The sequence below is a fragment of the Anopheles cruzii genome, chromosome 3, assembly GCF_943734635.1.
Source record: "Anopheles cruzii chromosome 3, idAnoCruzAS_RS32_06, whole genome shotgun sequence".
NCBI lineage: Eukaryota > Metazoa > Arthropoda > Insecta > Diptera > Culicidae > Anopheles > Anopheles cruzii.
In genome coordinates, this window is record NC_069145.1 from 12,647,095 (window position 1) to 12,660,574 (window position 13,480).

The 13,480-nt window shown below is 51.4% G+C and overlaps 1 protein-coding gene across 1 annotated transcript; it reads right to left on the reverse strand.

The window, feature by feature from the left end:
- Positions 1-11,739: 11,739 nt before the first annotated feature.
- Positions 11,740-13,032, reverse strand: LOC128269859 (uncharacterized). Its single transcript, XM_053007264.1, has 3 exons — positions 12,784-13,032; positions 12,236-12,360; positions 11,740-12,016 (listed from the first exon to the last, which is right to left on the reverse strand). The coding sequence occupies exons 1-3, from the start codon at positions 13,030-13,032 to the stop codon at positions 11,740-11,742; spliced, it is 651 nt and encodes a 216-aa protein (XP_052863224.1).
- Positions 13,033-13,480: the final 448 nt, after the last annotated feature.

A 13,480-nucleotide genomic window follows, 5' to 3' on the forward strand; every position in this document is an offset into this window, starting at 1 on the left:
GGTCTTCTCGGTTCCTTGGAATGCTCACAAAAAACCGCGGTCCCGTCACTGTTCAACCGAGCGAGCACTGAGCGCTTCTTTTGCACACCAAAACCGGACACCGCCTGTTCCGGGCATCCTAGAAATGCAGGATCTGGATCCTTGCACGCATCCGAACACTAACCGGGACTGACCCGTGGGGAGAAATTCCTCCTCCGGTTTGGGCCCGCGACAAAAGCCCGCCGGCGTGGTGTCGATGGCTCCCGGGTGTCTGACGCATACACTCCAAGCTCCAAGGCAAGGCCTACTCCTGCTGCTGCTGCTGCGGCTACTGCACACTCGAACTCGGAACTCGACGACAACTCAGCGCTCGACCTTGCGTGGCCCGTGTGCTGTGGCGCGGTGCATCGGTTTGATCGGACTGCGAAATCGGAATGCTCGACAGTAACAAAATTAATATCATCTGATGGTGGTCCCTCCTGACGGCCTCGGGCCTCCTCGGGTTACCGCACCGCGCCGCGCCTGTTTTTGCGCGTGGTGGTGTGCGAGCGCGCGAACTCTGGGCCGGAACTGGAACCCCGCGGGCGGGCGGGTGGTACGGGTCCGAGCGAAGGAGACGAGCATTCATCAACGGTGCAATTTCACGGTACTTCGACGGCACCCTCCGAAAAGGATCTGCTGCGTGCGTGTGCGTTTGTGTGTGTGTGTGTGCGCACCCGCGCCAGTGCTGCCAAACGTTTGCATTGACGTCCGCAAAATGGGTGCCCCGCAACTTGCTTTGCGCGGCTGGGAAAAATGGACGGCCGTTTGTTCTGCTGTGTGTACGGCGCGGATGTTCCGGTGCGAGCGAGAAAAGCAGCGAGAACCCGTGTCGGGGGCGAGAGGCGCATGCGCCCCCGTGGCCCGACACGGTGGGTCGTGTGCACAAAAGCGGGACAACCGCACCGGCACCGCCGAAGGACGACGGACGGACGGTCGGTGACCAGGAAAAAAACGGACCAATCATTTCGAGCTAATGTTTTTCGGTTCGCTCCCCGTTGCCACGGTAACGCCATCGCCGTCGTCCTGCGGCGAACAAGGACGACTGGCGGGACGACTTGTGCGCAGTCCTGCTGGCCCACTTTCGCTTGACACCGCTATCCTGCTCGAAGGATCCGATGGCGGCGTCGGTCGTGTGCCCGTCCCGGTCGGTGTGTGGGTGGCCACCAGAGTTCGCTAGCACCAGTGTATTGGTGCCGGTGGTAGGTGGTCGGGGTCGGGTGTGGGTGCTGGGTGCTACATTCACAAAATGGTGGCTCCTGCCAATGACACGGTCGGTCGGCGGAGTCGGAGAAAAATGGGTATAGTTTTGCAGCCGAGTGCTCGAGTATTTTTGCTCCCGTTTTTCCTTCTGTTTTTATCCAGTGGCCTACCCAGTTCCTGGCGGTTCCTTGCAGTTTCGTGACGACTTGTGACGGCTCGCCACTTTATTTGCCGCACGGGGTGTCTTTGTTTTGCATGCTCCCGGGTGGCGGCTCCCGAGGGAGGTACGGCTGGCCAGGACTAGGGATATACCTTTCATGCTTCAACCCCACCGAGGCCGGAGTTAGTGGCCGAAATACTGTGTGGCCAGCCGAGTGTCGGCTGACGGAAGAAAAACATTCTCGGAATGGTCGGCCCAACGAGTTGTGGGGTGAATTAGTATATTTTTTATTATATGAACCCTGAACCGTTGACTCTGGACTTGGACTTGGAACGGGTGGCACGAATGTTTTAGGTTAATTGAGCCAACTTCAAGGTTTTTAGTTTGGTGCTCCTGCAATAACAGGAATAACAGGTCATCATTTTCGCGTAATTTTCGTTCCAAAAATGTCAGTGAACCACGCTCAATAGTGGCCACAAATTGTCCCCTTAGCACCGAGGCACTGAGGTAGTAGATGATTGTAGAGACTCCTGATTGCCGAGACATGGAAACTCCGAAAAACCCTTTAAATTTGAAAAAAAGAAAGCGCCGCCGTCTGCTTGTCGGCGCCGTTCGAAGGATGATTACCTATAAACGGTTACCGTGCTACCGGCGTACCGGAGGAGCAGGAGTCCTGCGCGCCGTGACCCGGGCACCCGTGGCACCTGAGCGGCAGCCGAGGGTGGATGACATTTGTGGAAATAAAGTTTAGCAAATGTAATTATCCCACCATACGGTTGCTCTCCCCGGGTGTGGCCCAACGGGGCCCAACATGTGGCGGCGGGGAGACATTGGTCAAATCTTCTCCTAACCGGGCCTGGCCAGCAAATCCGTTTATCATGATACACGCTCATCCTGGGGAAATCCGCTCGGTTCGATGCCATTGCAGCCGGCCGGGAGTTTAAATAGCTTCTCCACCGGGGCAATACTTTAAACGGGTCCCTTCGGCACTCCACTCTTTTCGCCGCAACTTTAAACTTGTCCATGATTTTTTAAATATTGGAACTGTGACTGTGAATCGCAAAATGTTCGTTGCACATACGGTTTTGATCGTTTCAAAGAGCGAGTCTTCGGTTTTTCGGTTTTCCCGCCGAGAGTCACCCATTTCCGCCCATCCCTTTCTCGATTGTGTATCAATTTAAATGCCACGCTTGCCGACGTTGCCCTTTGCCGTGGCGCAAAAGAAATGTCCACCATTGTCCCGCTTTAATTAGGGGGCAATGGTTGGCGCTAACTAATGGCACGTGTCGCCACTTACTGTGTCACAATATTTACACTTCCGGTGCGCTTCCGCTTCTCGCTAATTATTAAAGCTATCGGGGGCAGGGCGGACACCGGCTGACACACCTCCTTCATATAGATTTATAAATGTGTGTATTATGTTGGTCGAAGGCAATAAAAAATCCCACACCACATTCTGGCTGCTCGCACACGCGAGCTCATGCGGTGAAAATAAGCTTTATAATTTTTTGCACACTCACGCCCCGGCCCGGCGATGTGACGCACGTGCCACTTCCGGCCAACGGTCCGTTATTTAGGCCAAACGGGTAGGAAGGCCCAAAAGAAACTCTCCGGTCCGGGCATCCGGGGAAGAATCAGAAGGCATTCCTGCTGCTTCATTCCGGGTGCTCCGAGTGGTACGGGACCGAGGGTTGCGTGTGGTGTGCAAAGTGTCAAGTAGCATCCCGAATGCATTAGTAGGAACTGTATGACACACCGCAGGAGCACAGACACACATGGCCGGCCGGTGGTTAAAGAGAAGTCGATTGGGCCGGCGCACTTTGGGAGCGCAAACACCGGGCACGGGAGGCAAAAGAGTAACGATTTCGGTTAATAGTGCACACGGTAATGCACTAAACCTAATCTAATTGTTGCCACCAGCGGGCCACCGGCTTCCCCGAGCGCTGGCGGATGGCGACAGTGGGCAGCCGAAAACGAATTCCACTCGGTGGTCTGGACCGACAAGGAACCGCAAAACTGCGAGCGAACGGAGACACAAAGTTTGCGGCAAACTACTTAAGCATAAAACAAAACCATCAAACAAACTTTTTTTTCCCAGCCATTTGCCAAGCCACGTGCCAAGCCGCCGTCTGGAGCCACGGAGTGGCGTGGCACCGGGAACCGAAAAAGGCGACTTTTTAGACGAGACCACAAAAACGGAAAGAAAACCCAGAAAATAATGGAACTCGCAAGCAGTGACATACCACACCGACCGTGGAGTGGATGATACCGAGAAGCCGAGCGAGTTGGTAAATGGACGCAAAACTTACATCAAAGGACTCCGCGGGAAATGGGGCCGCCGCGCCGGGCCGAGGAAAAGCCGGGTTCCACCGCCACTAACGGGCCGGCAGTGAACGTTTCTTTGATTTCGGTAAAAGAATGCTTTCATGTTGGCATTTGTTTTTTAAGCACGGTTTTAGGCGAACGCACCCAAAGAGCTGTTTGCTGGTGGCAATGTGCGTGCTCCGTCCGTCCGTCTGTGTGGGACAGTGGACGGCAGGAGCTTTTCTAACCGCAACCATGCTTTTCGTGGCCTGCTGTGATTCCTGGCGAACACCGTGAAGGCTGTTGGCTCTGTCTAAGTTGTACCGCGAAATGGGATACGCGCTGTAGAACTTAGACCTCGAACCGTCTGCGACGCTTAGTGGTGATTGAAAGTGTGAATTTAGAGTTGGTGCCTGAGTGTGACCTTAAACTAGGACACTAACTTAAATTTCTATTCGCAAATACTAGCATTCAAGGTAAAGTTCTTTGTCAACTGATACTTTAAACAGCGAAAAGTCTATGTCTAGCTTGTTTAATGTCAAAATTTTCGCTCAGCGCCTTCTTCGATTAACTATTAGGCCATCATAGAGCAGTCACTACCTGAAGCTTGTGTTTTGGCTCGTTTCGAAATGATGAAAATCGGGAAATGCCTCATTTGGTTTGATGAAAATTCATCCTCTCTTTTTCATTACAAAAACATTAAAAATTTAATACAAAACCAGACTTTTCGACCAGACCAGACTTTCGACGATTTAATATTTTCTGTTGGTTTTGCTACGATTTATCGTACAATACAGAGTATCGTTTTCCTATCGCTAGCAGTAAAAAGTGAAACCTTGTTTTTATGAATGTTTGGTTTTGAAATGTGTCAAATGCTAAACGAAAGTTTTCGATTTAACGATTTAAGGATAATTTGACAGTAAGAAAATAAATATTTTCTTCAGAACGTCGGTAGTGCCATCATCCGATCGTCTATTTGCGTGCCGTTTAAGATAGCAAGTCAATTAAAGTGGTATCAAAAGCACATTCAAAATGATTGATGACGACGCAATATAAAACAAGTAAAACAGCCCACACATTCGCAGAAGAGCGGCCACGTGTCGGACGTGTTCGGAACGTAGTCGCTACCGCAGGACCGCCGGACCGCTCACCGGATCCGCCCGTAAAATGTGTGTCCTTTTTATCCGCCCATAAGCCTCCCGAAGCAGCTCCCGGATCGATAACAGCGGCCCGAGCAGCAGAAGCAGCACTGGGCAACACGGCGATACGAGCATCGTGAGCGAAAGATTGTATATTTTATGCGGGATACATTAGCCAATTTTCCGAAAACCGTTTTACGGACAGTTACTAAAACGTTTTTCCCGGGCTGGCGGCGGCAAAAAATGGCGCGGTAGATCCATTCGCTGCCGGTGGTGCGGTGCGGCGGCCGGAGGAAACCTTTTCGGTAAGCAAAGTGGGAGAGAGAGAGGGAATGCCAGCGAAAGAGAAAAAAACACGTAAACGATCGTAATTAAAAAAACATGATTCCTTTTATCTACGGGCCAACATAAAAAGCTTAATGGTAGGTGTACACTTTCGATGCTCCTTCTGGGCCGGGTACTCCGGCCGTGGGCCGTGGGTGGGCTGATACTCTCGTCGAGTGTTTTATGGTTGGTGGATGAGCCCTGCAGCATGTCCTCCCACCGTTCAGCACACACACTCGCACACACACATACAAAGGTTTGGCTCGATTGCTGCTCGATTCGAATTCGTTTTGGGCCCGATGATGGTCGCTGAGGGCGCCAGTACACTGAGAGAGAGAGAGAGAGAGAGAGAGAGAGAGGCAGGACAAGGACGTTGCTCCCCTTTCGGCGTGTGCCTGAGCCCTCCACGCTCTGGCACCAAAATAGCTGGTATGTGGCACTGAGACTTATCGGAGTTTTCCAGCTGCTCCCGCCGGTGGGTTGATGGTTTTTACCACCGCCTCACTTTGGTGCGCTTATCCTTCGTTGAACTTTATTTACTCCATCCGCTCCACGGCGCTCTGATGGCGGCAAACAGGTCCAACGGACGATCCTGTTCGCCCACGGGTCGGTTGCCATCTCGATCCCGACCCATTATCCTTGCGGCTCCCATCGACGGATCATCATCTCGTCGAGGCCACCCCAAAACTCAGGTGGTGTGCAGGTGGAGGATACATTCGCTCTCCTGCGGACGGCTCGCGAGACTTGCTACTGCCGAAAAAAGCATTTAAATGTTGTGCGATGTTTTAATTTTATTTGCAGTAAACATTATACAAAAAAGAGCAGGGGAAATGTTTTCCGCGAGGTTCGAATAAACGCTAATAAGAGCTGATGTATGCACCGACCGGATGCTGCGTGCGTGTGTGTGTGTGTGTGTGTGTGTGTGAGGAGTTGGAGATTGTTCCTTGGCGCAATTTATGTTTTGTGACAGTTGCTCTCGTATTTTGGAACCTTTCGAAGGGCTCGCACGCTAAATAGGAACCTATCCGACCGAATGCTAGAGCCACGTAGCGGGCAACGAAATGGGGATTGGGCAACCATTTAAGACGCCGTTATTTGGCGTATGCTCTTTCCGTCTTTTTTCTTTTGTTTCTTCCAAGGCGCTCGTTTTGGTTCTTCACCTCCCAAAAAGGCGCTAAACTCGTTATTCGGTAAAGTATGGTCGAAGAGCAAAACCGGGAATGGATCCGGGGCAGGCGAATGGCAGATGGCAGGCCGTAAATGCATTAACCGTGTGTAAGGATGTGCGCGAGATACTATGCTCGCTCTAGGAAGTATAAATTCATTCGGTGGTTGAGTTGAAGCATTGAGGATCACCAAAATGTACTCCTCTTATTTCGATTTGTAAGCCAGTGTAACAAACACTGCTGGGTTTTTAGTTTTTTTAGACATGCTACCTTATTAATAATTGCAATAGAATGGGAACCATAGAATATATCGTGGTGGTATATGGTTGGTGAAGCTCCCGGGACTGTACAGAAGCATACCTGCCCGACGATGAGATTCAGGATTTCGATGAGTCGATAGTGTCTGGCAATCAACAGATAATCAATATTTCGCTAGTTAAATATGCAGAACTTTGGAATCATTGATTGACTGACTTGGAAAAGTGTTAAACTAACTCGCGATTCTTTGAAAACCACAGTATTGCTGCTCATTGTATATTCTAAAATAATCGGTATTTTAGATAAGAGTTAAGTATCTTCTATAGTGGCATAATATATTATGACTTTGGATTAATTCATTCGGTTTTTATTCGATAATTGTGGCCTAACCACAACAAAAAAACATATAAATACTTTAATGAAAGTATTGTCCGTCGTTAGGTACTTCTTTCTCCCATCTTTCAGTTGATTCCCCGCTTTCGTGTCGATAGAACTCCTCATCTTTAGAAGCGATCCAATCAGAGTTCCATTTTTCAATACTTTCATAAGAAGTGAACCTCGCTGTGCTGCCAAAACGTTACGCATTAATTGTTGTCGATAGCGTTGTTCATCAATAATTTCATTAGGTTTTAAAAACTCATAGTATACCACACCTTTCATATTCCATCATATGCACAACATAACATTTGCACAGTGATTATTTCGCTTTGGTTGCGATGGAGCCTTTTTGCGTTTAGGATTCTCGTAATAAATCCACTCTTAATCGCCAGTGACGATTCGGTACAAGAACACCTTTCGATTCTTCACCATAAACATCAATACGATGACTTTCGGTGGCACTTTTCTTAATATTAAAGCAATGAAGAAGTACTCTCCGCAAAAACACGCACGTAGTAGTGGAACCGATGGCAATAGCCTAATCATTATTATACATGCAACAATTAAAATGGGTCTGAATAATAATAACGGGTTTCGACTGTCGACTTTTCAACTTCACTAACGAATTGCAAACTATCGCATCACTTCGACTTTCGGTAGCGGAGTTAGTTTCAGCGCCCAGTAGCGTCCTGCGATTTTTCTGAAGAGTGCATCTCATCACGGACCTATTTTACCGACATTGGCCCATTGGCGGGCCGAGTTCGAAACAAAGCAAAACCACCCATCCGTCAATCGCCCGGCAGCATAAAATAGCGGCAAGCTTTTAAAAGAGGTGACGCCGGGCTGAGCACTGAAAAAGAACAGCATCAACGGGGAAAACCCAGCGCATACCAGCGCATCAGGCCGGGCCGGTGCCGTGCACAAAGTTTGCGATGCGAGCGTGTTTAATAATTTTGCAGGAGGACGATGTTTAATGACTTTTTAATGGAAGCGGGCAAAAAAGCGCATGTTTTCTATTTAGATAGATAACTGGATGGGAAGCTGGCTGACTGTGTGTGGGTGTGTGTGTGACCACCCGCACGCCCGTACGCCGTAACATCCCCGTGGCACCCTGCTCGTCCCGTGCCCACCGGCCTCCGGCGGAGGTTGATGGGTTTTATTTTACTTTTTCTCTTCCTTTTTTTGGTCGAGTTTTCCTATCCAATATCGCCGTACGACCGCGAGCCGGAGCGCAAGCGGGACACGGTCACGAGCGAACGGAGCGGACGCACGGAGCCGCTGAAACGGATCCCCGTCAGCAGCAACGCACCGTCGTAGACCGACTGTTCACATTTTCTTTGGGGTTTTTCGCCATCCCCTAGGGCCGCCTTTGGCTTTTCCGGGTGCGGGTCCGGAGGATTCGGCGCGCACCGGCACGGCGGGTCCCTGGCTGGCTAACGACCGATTTCTCCGTCCGATCGGGGTGGGCTTCAGTTTGCCGAGGGGAGTTTGGCGAACCCAGCGCCAAACCGCCGACGACCGGAAGCAATGGGGCGGTCGGCTCAGGGCTCGGGACTCTTCTCGCTGGAAAGTTCTCGCTGGCGAACGGTCCGCTGGCAGGCTGGCTGGCTGGCGGCGTCTCTTCTGGTGATCATTTTTTTCAATTTTTCGCATCGTCTGTGATGTGTGACGTGACTTTTGCCATCCCGGCGGCCCCACTTTCTGCCCGCAGCGATACCGGCGACGTCGACGACGACGATGACGACGACGCAACATCCAATCCGCTCCGGCAAGGCAGCGTTCCGACCAACCACCACACTGATACTCGAGTCGTCGATATCTTCGCCATGTTGGCCTAGGGTGGTCCAAGAGCCAGGGTGGGTAGTGTATTCCAAGCGAGCGGGCCGGGCCCAAAACCGGATGATGATGAGAATAATTTCTTATGCCGGAATGAATTTTACCACACGCCTTCGCCTTCCGTCGCCCGGTCGCCGGCACAATGCCTCGGGGGCACCTTTTCGGATGTACCTTATAGCTGGGGAGGATTCTGTCGTCTTCTGTTTTTGGGGAATTTTCGGTAACGAAGCCGGGTCGGTTCGTCGAGATGCTGTAAGATGCGCACCGGTTGGTGGCAACCAACATTTTGACTGTCTTTCGTTGGAAAACCTCGAAACGGCAACTAATTTCAACTTATTCTACTCGACACTCGACGTGGCCTGGACATTTGGCGTGCAGAAAATTGAACGCTAGCTACCTCGAGGTGTTCAGAACATCAGGAATTAAGTATTGATTGTGGCTGCGATGGTCTCCGGTACAAGTTGATGGTGAAATCCGCTGTTAGTGCGCATTTCCGGTGTACCTTTTAAGCAAACAACAATCAATTTATCAACCTGCAGCTCTTATGAAATGGCACAATAGGCAAGGGCAATGCATTAGACATTTCCGTTTAGGGCCCGGTCCCCGCGGTAGCTCCAGTCGGACCGGCTACTGAACCATCGAGCAATGCACTTGCCCATAAATCGGAAACATTATAAAATGGTATAAATAATAAAATGGATAGTGAATAGGATAATCGAATTCGAGCGCAGCTTCGTGCCGCCGGTGTACCGGTGTAAAAAAGCGGAAGCCGGAAGTTTCCAAGGCTCCGGTGTGCTGGACCGGTGCATCTGTCCAAAACCCATCGATCGGTAAGGTGCGCGCTCCGGATCCGGACTACTTTGATCGGAAAAGTAATTTAAAATTGCCATCGACGGCGTGTCTTTTTCGCAGCAACAGCAGCAGTAGAGCCACGAACCACGGTACGGTTTGCTCGCCAAAGGTATGGTGTGGCTCATCCTGGACTGGACCCGGACTTCAAACGAAACCCAAACTCCGACGATGACGCTGCGATGATGATACACCGGGTCTGATCGGTTTGCGATAATAAGAGAGCATAATTATCGTTTTGCTCCGAACGTACTCGTACGGACGGTCCCCCGGATGGCCCGGTCTGCCGAATTAGTCCTTTCCACAACAACGCTCAGGTTGCGTCGGCCACCAGCGGCCGGGACCGGCCGGAGAGGTGCTCGAAACAATCGAGAACCAACCGGAGGGTGCCGTGCACTGGGCTGGCTGCACCCCGGACGAGTTCGGAATTGAATTCTATTCCAATTCCGACATATGTATGCCCCGAGGGCACCCACCCCGGGGGGTGGGCGGCGACCGGAGGAGTTCCGTGGCGTCCCCTTTTTCCATCCGCCCGCCTTTCCGTCGTCGTCGTCGTCGACAAAGGCCACCGGCGAGGCAACACCACATGTCTTCGGATTCCCCGGGTGTTGCCGATTGGGCCGAATAATTGTTGCGCTAGATGGCACACAGCCGAGAAGCTAGCCCGAGATCTCAGCAGGACGATGCACTTGATGTAGCGGAAGTGGGCCGGGCCCGTGAAGCACACTGTTCGTTCGACAGTTCCGCTCAGGACAGTCCGCTCAATTTCGACGAGGGGTTGCACTGCCGCCGGTTGATTGTTTTATTTTGTCCAGCCAGCCGATCAGGATAGTCAGGATATTCAGGTTGGTGCTTCAAATGACGACTAATAATTTCAACCGATTTAAAGAAATAATTCGAACGACAAACATTTTGTGGTGACGGATAACATATCAGGGTTTTTTTTCCTTCCAAATGTCATCCTTGTCCAAGGTCTTCAGCTATCGATCGCAGTAGCTGCAGGTTGCAGGTTGCCAAAGGCGATGGACCCCTCCAGTGTAGGGCCGAAGGACAAATCGAAGTGTTACTTGTCAATCATGATTTAAATTACACTTTTACAATGGCCCATTAGGGGAGGAACCGAGACCCCGGTGTCCGGTGACTGTGTCTGGGTTTTGCAGGTGGCCACCGGTTTGTTGTCCGTCTGTCCGGCCTCATAAAGAGTATTTATTTCGGCGAAGGCTCAACACACCAGGCAAGACAACTAGCGGCATGGTTGTGCAAGGCTCCCGGAACACTCGTGAAAAGTCAGCAGGACGCGTTGTGTGTCTGCGTGAATGCCTCACGACTCGGTCACGCTAAGCGAAGTGGAGTGTAAGTGCTTTTGAATGTAAATGGTTCGAAAATCCAAAGTGGATTTAAGCAGTTGAGCTCACCGTGGCTGGAACTGCAGTGGCTGGGTGTGAATCCTTTCCCGTTCGTTTTTTTTCCCCTGTCCGATGCGACCCAAAATTCGTCTACGTCCCCTAGACCCTGGCGGGATGTCGCCACCCCTGCCGACACATGGCCGCCGTCGCACATTTCCGACGGCAACATATGGGTGTTGGGTTACGTTCGCCGGGGCGCACCGAGTGATTACCGAGCGCGCCCGCGCTCGTCGACGATGGGTAGGTTTGATTTGGCAGGCCCAACCTGCCTCATTAGATGCGTATTATTACCACTCGGGGCTGGGCGGATCTCCATTTGATAGCAGGACGCGCTTTGCGGTTGCGGCTCTGCACCGTCGAACAAATGTTTCTCTCTATCGCTGTTAATGTCGTGCACCGTAGAGCCTCTGATGGCACTATCTACGTTTTACGATCACACCGTTTCCAACGGGGAAGGGTTAGGCAAACAGATACAGTTATGATATTAATGCTACGATATTGATTACACGATACTTTTTATTTATCAGCGATGTGCAATTTGTCTGACCAAGATGGTTAGTTCGCGGCAATGCTCTCATTTATTAGACGTCTGCTACTTTAATCCGGTTTGTTTCCTTCAAGGTGATTTTGTATGATTCAAAATTTTTTTGAAGCACTTCCGACATGGATGGATGGTGCGTCATTGGGCGCGTCGAGCGTTACACATGGCAAGGATAGATCATTTCGCACGGCGCCCCCTTCAGTCCCTCCATCGCGGCACGGTCCAGGCTCACGAGCATCCGTTTGTAGCTGTACTTCTCGGCGACTTCCGGATCGAACATCTCCGCACCTTTCATGAGGGCATGGGCCGCCCGGGCGTACTCGTCGGCCGTCCGTGGCGCTCGGCAGGCGTATCGCATCAGGCACCCGTCCTGGCCGGAACCTTCCGCCGCCAGATACCCGATGATGAGGTTCGCTTCGCCGGGCTGCAGAAAGCTGACGCCATTCACACCTGCTGGCACAGAGACGATATACGAGATATACAGACGGTTCATCATTCCGTTCCGTTGTTACACACGCGGCCATTGTGCCGATTGCGCAATCCGACGTGATTGGCGACGTGCGCTTTGATGGGTCGGGACGTGGCCCGGCTTCCGGTTTTTTTGTCGGTGCGTTTGCGGTTCCAGTGCGGTGAACGGAATAAGTGGGCGCTACTTACCGTCTTCGCTTCGGCCACGGGCGTACTGGCTCCAGTTGCCGGCGCCGATCAGTCCCGCCGCAAAGATGAGCGCCTTCAGCAGGAACAAAATCAACAAGTTGGACAGATTGAGGCTCAGCACCTGAAATCGAATCAGTGTTTTACGTTGGTTGAGATCGATCATTAGCTTGACCTCCCTTTTCGGTTAGTCGGGGTCACAGATAACATTTCAACGAATTTTTGGATCTTGGGAAAGCTCATTGATGATTGATTCCGGTGGGACATTCTCAAGAGGAAAAAATTCTCAATATCGTATCGGAAATACAGAACATATAAAGAATAACAGAAATTGTTTCGAATTGCTGATCGATACTGTGCAAAGCGGATTGCATAACTTTTGGCGCAGCTGCAATGCTCGCCGAAGCTATTCAACTTCCACTTGTCTCTCATTCTTAGCATCGGCAATCTCTCATTCTTATGCTATCCGGTAGCTTGTGGGGCACAGCATCGCAAATCGTTTCACATAAATCGATACAATCCTTTGGGCGCACGCTCACAAACGCACCTGACTGTTGCCGGCCGATCTGCTGATCATTTCTTTCGCCACGTACGCCGCTAGCTGGCCGGCAGGGCTGGTCAGGATATCGCGCGCACTGTCTGCGAAACCACGACCTACGGGACCACCAGGTCGTTCGATCGACAGTCCGTGCAATTCGTTGCCTTCGAAATCGTGCACATTGCCGATGGTTTCCGGAATCACCAGCACGAGAACGAGCACCACCAAGCCTAGTCCCAGCAACGGAGCCGGTTTCATGGTGGAACTTTAACGCTCAACACGACGGGCACACTTGGCGTCACTGTTTCACTACTTTCGGTGCCTTGTACGGTTCGCTGTGGCCCTCAGATTCCTTCTTAGATCCTTTCCCGAGCTCAACACCCGTGTGCAGGTGATCTAAAACTGAGCCTGTGGCTGCTGTCGAACGCACATAAATATTCGCCGTATCGACAAGGGTTTTGTGGCCCATTTCTTGGTCCCTCGCAGCACAGGAGCAACAGACGGAGGGTCGGTAAAAGATCGTCAGGTAGAAAGACAATGAGACACGACAATTTTCCTCGCTACGCTTCATCCTAATACCCATCCGGCCTCTTCCAACGCTCGTCGACTGGTCGGCTCATTTTTGACTTCATTTGGTGATTACCTTTTCTGCGCTGCACAATGGGTCCGGAGCTGGTTTTCGGCGTTGGTCCGTGGGCTATCGCAT